Below are 7,364 nucleotides of genomic sequence, written 5' to 3'. Positions count from 1 at the left end.
TGTATAAAAAAATTAAATTAAAAAAAACAAAGTGTAGTGCCTTCATTAGAGTTCAAAATCAGTGATATCAGTAATCTTCAGGGTATAAGATCATTTCTTTCCTTTTTGGTATTCTGGACTTAAAACTGACATTTCATTACCCTTAATACTGTCATAATGTTCTATATTTTCCTTTAGGAGAATAAAATACAAAGGGAAAATTACATCCTTGTCTGTTGAGCATTATGTTATAAGGAATGCAGCTTTGGAAACCAAAACCATGCTGGAGATCTTACTGGCTGTCTTTTTCCTATATGGTTTCAAGAACCTAAAAACTATTCTTAGAGCAGTGACACAAGGTTACTACACTCTGGATAACCTCAAATCCTTCTAGCACTCAAGGAAAAAAAAAAACAACAGTTCTCTATCTAAGTCTCTAGCATCTGTCTCAAATGGATATTAATTTGATGTGTTCCATAATGAACATTCAACATTCTCAAGTCAGTGCCAATTTCCAAACAGCAAATGCCAGTAATTTTGGCTCAACTTTTATATAAACTTCCTTTCTTCCATATTTGTTTTTTTCTTTCTTTTTTTGGCCACACCACAGGATCTTAGCCTCCCAGTCAGGGGTTGAACGCAGGCCATAGCAGTGAAAGTGCGAGTCCTAATCACTTGGAATGCCAGGGAATTCCCCTCTTTCTTCCATATTTGAAGTGTTTGTTATTTTCTGAAGGATATAATGTCTTATTCTTTTGCTAATTCATATAATAATTCACATAAGGAAACAATCGCAAATCTTTAATTCTCAAGCTGCCTACCTCATTTTCTATCAGTTATTCTACATACTTTATATCAACACTATGCTTTACAATTTATCAAATCCTTCCCTGCCATTGATTAAACAAATGTTTATGCAGCACCAATTATGTACCACTGGGGTTTTAATGGTCACGAGCTTTAGTTTCTATTCTCAAGCTCTCATATGTTTGGTCACTTATTTTTATGATAACCCTGTGAGAGTGACAAGGGAAGGTGTTGTCCCCATTTTTGCAGGTGAGCAAATAAGCTCAAAGTTTAAGTGAGTTTCTCAAGGTGAGATATCTTGGAGCCAGGATTCCTTATGCTCAATCTATATGCTATTATAACAGACTACCTATTTGAGATTAATTCCATTTGACAGTTCTAATTCTTTCTTCTCCACTTTTAAATGATCCTTAAGTTGGTTTGATGTGCTTTTCTGTCTCTCCCACATGAAGCAGAAACCATGCCTTTATTTCTTCCTGGTTTTAAGCACACAGGGAGCAGTCTGATGACTGTTGCTTAAAAAAAACAAAAACCACCACCACATAGATTACTCATGCAGAATGCAGAAATAACTCATGTTAAAAGGAGGACTCTTCTCATATTTTCAAGTAGAGTTGATACTCAGACCATATGTACCCTACTGTTACAGTGTTAAAATATTTAAATACTGTTAGAAAATACTCTTCTCCTGAGCTTCCTGAGAGGCATCCCTCGCTCCAACCCTGTCCCTTGGATCCAGATATCTAATTAGTGTCAACAGCTGGCACAGCAGAGGGCCTCCAGGATCCTGCTCTAAAGTTGTGGTCAGCTATTGTCCCAACTGGTCAGTGGCTGTGCTTTATCAGTTGACAGATATTTTTAATAACCCATCTGCTTTCAGAGAAGATCTTGGGGTATAGTCAAGCCATTCTTAACTCTCTGGGCTAAATATTCTGTAGTATCAAGGCCTATCTTAATGTACCAGCACTGGCTTGTTGCCTATTGATGTAATTACAAGGGTACACGGAAAACCCTTATCTATATTATTGTTAAAATTGTATTTACATCTGAGTGTGAGTACTTGGTTTATCAAATCCTTTCTAATAAAATAGTTACCTCAAAGAATAGCTCTTCAGGAAGTGGGGGTGGAGGGGAGAGTTGGATCCAGAGCATGTAGAAGTAGTACCTGGAGATGTCAACCTCAACGGCCTAGAGTGGAGTGCTAAGAGAGAAGGCAGCAGAAGGCAGATTCAGGAAGTTGCCTTTTAATACCTTTGACCTATGACGAAACTTGTGCTCTTTCTTAATATTATTCTTACACTAAATCTTTTTCAACAGATAGGAGAACAGAGTAATAAAAAATCAAAAAGCTCATCTCTAGTGAATGGGCTACCTGCCAAAATTTGAGAGAATACTTACAAGTATTTTATTTGAGTAAAACCATTATAATGGCCATTAAAATGATGTGAAATACAATGATCACTCTGAAAGGAAGTTACAGCATCACTGGATTTACAAAGGGGAAGCAGCAAAGGTGCACATTTGGAGGTGAACATAACATTGTAAAATCAACCCACATTAAATACCATAAAAGTAAATACAAAATGCAGCATTATTTACATCTGATTGAAAAGGAAGGGAACATTGCAGGGTTAAACTTTTGTATAATGTGTGAATTCTGACCTGGTATGTTTAAGTTAGCAAGAAACCTTAGAGTTTGTATAAAATTACTGTGTGCCTTAATTCCACCTACCACTAGATCAAGATATTGAAACTGAGAATGATTCCTTCCTGATTTTACAGGCTTATTCTTGATATCCCTCTAAAAAGAGACCAAAACGATTGTGAAGATGATTCACACCTATAGAGTAATTAAAGTACCACAGTCACATAATAACAAAAGCCAAACAAAATATACTATAACTGTTTTCCTTTCAACTACTATGTACAATATATCACAAGTAAGCATAGTTGTGCATTTAGGAGTTGATTGTACTACTTCTGTAAAATATTAGGAATGAGCACATCCGAGTACAGGGATACTTCCTTACCTTACAAAGTAAAAGCAAGCATTTTCTATGTAAAATTTTTATTTCTGTGTAAAACAAAGAACTCCTGAAAGTCAAACAAGGAAAAAATTCACAACATTCAAAGCACTATTAAGTCATGAAATAAAGAAGAATCTGAGGTAGAAGTCAAGCAATATAATCCACAACCTTTTTAGGGGAGTATTTATTGATATTTCCAGCAGCCATCATCTCTCTCCAGTAAGATCTAATTTTAAAAAAGTCTCAAGTTCCAAAACATCAATCCACTCTCTACAATCAGATGTAAAACTATGACCAACAGAAAATACAACATAAACTTTTATCATGTTAACAGAGTAAATGGTTTTACTAAAAGCTGCTGACATTTCTATCAGTAGTAGCCATAGGGAGGCCGTTGGTTGTAACCATAGTGTCCATATTGATGGGGGTAGTAAGGTTCTTGTCTGTGCTGCGGGTAATTGTTACCCCAGGATCGCCCATGCCACTGATTGGATCGATTGTCACTTGGCCACCCCCGTCTGCTATCCCTACCTCTAAACTGTCTGTTATCTTGCAACCTACAACAACAAAACAAAAAGATTTTTATACTTCCCTTAAAAAAAAAAAAAAAAAACACATGACAAATCTATCCTGGTGCATTTCATTTCTCAATCTAATACTCAGTATACAAAAGAGTAAAAAACATTTTTCTCTACAGAATGTTATAGCACTAGTTATTCAAAACTTTCCTAAGATTCAGATCCAGTATTATACTGGATATATTTAATACTTTGCAGGGAAGAGGTAGACTACAACACCAAACCCCAAATAATAGGATGGTTCTGAAACCTATTCAATTGTTCAAAAGCAGTATGGTAATATTCCTTTGATCTATTTTGAGGTATCAAATAGAAGTAATTTACATTGTATAAACTTCTTTCTAAAGTAAAACCAAAAACAGTATCTTCTTCATGGAATTTAATGCAAAAGTTTTGTAAAAGACTCTAGGTTTTTAAAGCATATTTGCAGAGAAAATAAAATATTAGTCCAGAGAAAGAATATTTTTTAAGAAACCATTATAACACACACACACAATTGCATAGCAAGGGGAAAAAAATATGGTGCTGACAAAATATTAAAAGCAAGTATTTACCAGGCACTTACTGTGTGCCAAGCAGTTACTAGGCACTCGGTATACCACACTGCACAAAAACACTGATTCCTGCCCTCACTGGCCTTGTGGGCTAGCAGATTCAAGCTATCCTCTCCCAGATCAGCCACTGGCATTTACTGTTCTGAAGTAATACATACCGATTGCCTCTATTTCTTTGGTTCCCACCAGCTCTGCTATTCCATTCCTCAACAATTGGAGGGGACTCAGGAGGGCGTTTCAGGTATTCCTGGTACTCTTTGTCATCTTCTGTGAATCTACTGGCAAACATCTCTTCAAATTTTGGAATAGCTTCAGAAGTGTCAGTCATTCTGAAATTCTGTACAGTTTTTAATATGTTTCTATTAGAATTTTTTTTTTAAGTAACACTATCTTCACCAGATAGTGGAAAAACAAGAAGTAAATACTTTTAGGCAGGGTATTCATAAAAGTCCTTGTGTACTTTTAAACTTAAGATAGACTAGATTCAATTCAGTATTTCTTGATTACTATAGTACAGGCATTGTGCTAACTAGGAGCCTGGGATACAAAGATGAACGATGTATCATGATTGTTGTTATATATCATCATCAATATATCATCAGTGTTGAATCGTAAGGTAATAGGAAGAACCAAGAAGAGAAAATTAATTGGATTTAGCCATTAGGAGATGATTAGAGTATCAGAGATTAAAACAGGACTACAATTAATTAAGAAATAACTGGAAGGTAAGGAAGTAGAAATCTACACTGATTAAAGACCAAGCTTTCAAGAGGCTTGGCTGGAAACAGAGACAAAACACAAAGGGCAGTAGCTAAGGGGTTACTGGAAGGTTACCTCTTTTTTCCCCAGGCTACAACACCTGAAGTTGTTTGTAGGAAAATAAAAGAGCCAAGAAAGAGAAAGACTGTAAATACAGTAAAGACATGAAAACAGAAAGGCAAATAAAAAGGCCTTTAAACACACAGCTACTAAGGTCTAGGGTAACTACTTTATAATGGTATTCAATATATTCTTATTCCAGGTTCTGTGACATAGGAAAAAAACTACTATAAAATATTATCTAATGGCTATGAAAACTGAAATCTGTATCAGCTGGGTTTTCCAGGGCAATTATGGATTCACTTTTGAAGCAGTATTTCTTCACCCAAATTTTCAGAGAGCCCTCTACCTCTGAGAAAAGATTTGACTTAGGCTGCAGCAGCAATCCTTGAGAAACCAGGGGAGAGGGAGTTCACTTCTTTTCATCTTCACCCAAGACCTGGAAGGCAGCCCTAGCAGTATTTTGAAGGTAGCCCCCAATTTCCAGTCCTTCCTTGATGTAGTCCCATCCCCTACCTTTCCTCACCTAAACCCCATCTTTCTGTTCTTTGCCTCAAGACCACTAAAATCTGTTCTGTGATTTGGGGCATATGTGACATCATGCTAAAACTTTAAAACCAAATCTCCCTTATCTGATGTCCTAAAATTATTCTTCTTCCTGTATTACTTCAGTTTATAATAAAAAGTTTTTGTCAAAGAGATGTGATACTGGAAGACAGCTTTTTCATTAGTTTTTCTTTCCCCCAAATCCCTCAAAACATATGCAAATATTTATAATACTACCCTTGTCCCAAGAAAATTAAAGATTATTATTTGGATGCAAGAAACAGTATCTACATGTCTTACCTTCCTCTGCTCTCTTACAGTATGTCTTATTAAATACCAATGTGTCTGGGATTGGCAAACAGATGTCAAATTCTCAAATCCAGGGTATGGTTTAAAATAAATTCAGCAAATTAAAGGCGTGCCTTGATTCCTATAGGAATCACAGAAATCACCAGAAAGATGACCCATACCTAACCAGAGGGGCGGTAAAAATCATAAGCCAAGGCAAATGTGCTATTCTAACGTTCTTCCAGGATCCCCCTCCCACAAACAAACAAATGTGTATCATCTTTATAATTACTGGTGAGAAGGAAATTTAAATAGAATTTTAACTGATCCAAGCTTTACTTACCCCAGGGATTTGAGGCAGCTGTACCGTTTAATGTTTAGATTGTTTAGATCTATGGGAAGAAAAACAAAACAAAACAAAACAAAACTTGACTCCCTTGAAAGAAACCCTCAAAAGGTGTGTGTCGTGGGGACAGGACCATAAAGGTTAATGAAGTGGTAGGATTAAAAGTACTCTAAAGACTTGCAACGTTAATTCCAAAGAGGGAATTGGAGCTTAAAGTGCCACCGAAGAGCTAGAAGATGCTACTCAAAACCAATGAGCTAGTTCGAGCATGAATAAGAACTTCACAAAGTATGTTCCTTTCTGTTGGAAAACACAGGGTACAGCCTTTCAGATATGTACTCGAAGACTACTAGTTTTTTGACCCTAAATAAAACCACACAGAACTTTCGCTGCAGGCCACTAACCTTGTAAATGACTACCCAGAATGGGGTTTCGCTGCCCTGGGAGATGAACCCAGAGAACTAACCGACGAAGACACGGACTGAGAACCACTGCTTTTTTCAGTCCTCTCTCACAGCACACCAGCGCCTGTCTATCAAGGCTTTGACTGATGCGCTCCTTCTGAAGCACCTCGGTCCCAGATGCGAGGGAAACTGGAGGCCGCGAGGAGTAAGCGGCTTCCGGTCTCGCCAAAGGGTCTAGTCTCGTAACGGCAGAGCCAGAGGACACCTCGCCGGCCACTCAGCTCTGCCCGCCCGGTTCCCTCCTCCCCGCGGCCGCGAATGAGCGACACCCCCCACCCCACGCCCAGGGCTGTATCTCTCCCGCTCGGGCCGGACCCCGCCGGCCGGACGCTCACGGAAACCTACCTCCGAGCCAGAACACCGTCACAGGACCTCCGGACCGCTTCAGCTCTCCAAGGTAACAGATCCACTTTGGCCAGACTCCGACCACGGCCTGACTTCCGCTTCCGGCGCGCTAAGGCCGAGGCGGGCCTGTGAAGTCTCGCGGTATCTTCGGCGAACCGGGTGGATTTTTCCCAATTCTTCCAACGCTGGTGGCTGGCCTGGAGCTTGCGAGGGTGGTGGGTTGGCGGGATAAAGGTGATGCTGCCCACCGTGCGCTTTCAGTCTGCCTGGTGGCTGTACAGGAAGAGTCGCATCGCTGTATATTGAGCCTCCTTGACTGGGAGCCGGTGACGGGTAGGGACGGAAGTTCTGGAACTTCTGTGCGGAGCGGGGAGGGAAAGGCTACTTCCGGCCGCCTGCGCCGGGAGTCTTTGTGAGGAGTGCGAGGCGAGGGCAGGCGGTGGAAAGTAGACTCGAGTGGATTCCTTCAGTGGCGCTACACCTTTCACTTCTGTCCAGGCAAGCTTCGGTAGTAAGATTTCTGTAGTCTGTTTTGTACGTGTTTTTGCCAAAACACAGCCCCGCTCTGCTCCAGCCTAAGTCGTCAGTATCTAGTTACCTCCAGGAGTCTT

At 39.4% G+C, this 7,364-nt stretch overlaps 1 protein-coding gene across 1 annotated transcript; it reads right to left on the bottom strand.

Annotated features, from left to right (window-relative positions):
- Positions 1-2,837: 2,837 nt before the first annotated feature.
- RAMAC (RNA guanine-7 methyltransferase activating subunit) lies at positions 2,838-7,091 on the bottom strand. Its single transcript, XM_067698235.1, has 4 exons — positions 6,754-7,091; positions 5,942-5,990; positions 4,104-4,282; positions 2,838-3,370 (listed from the first exon to the last, which is right to left on the bottom strand). Exons 3-4 carry the CDS (start codon positions 4,271-4,273, stop codon positions 3,184-3,186), a joined length of 357 nt encoding a protein of 118 aa, XP_067554336.1. The 5' UTR covers positions 4,274-4,282; positions 5,942-5,990; positions 6,754-7,091; the 3' UTR covers positions 2,838-3,183.
- Between the last annotated feature and the right edge of the window lie 273 nt (positions 7,092-7,364).

The sequence above is a fragment of the Pseudorca crassidens genome, chromosome 1, assembly GCF_039906515.1.
Source record: "Pseudorca crassidens isolate mPseCra1 chromosome 1, mPseCra1.hap1, whole genome shotgun sequence".
NCBI lineage: Eukaryota > Metazoa > Chordata > Mammalia > Artiodactyla > Delphinidae > Pseudorca > Pseudorca crassidens.
The sequence above is the reverse complement of the archived record's forward strand: the minus strand, read 5'-3'. Positions and strand labels throughout refer to the sequence as shown.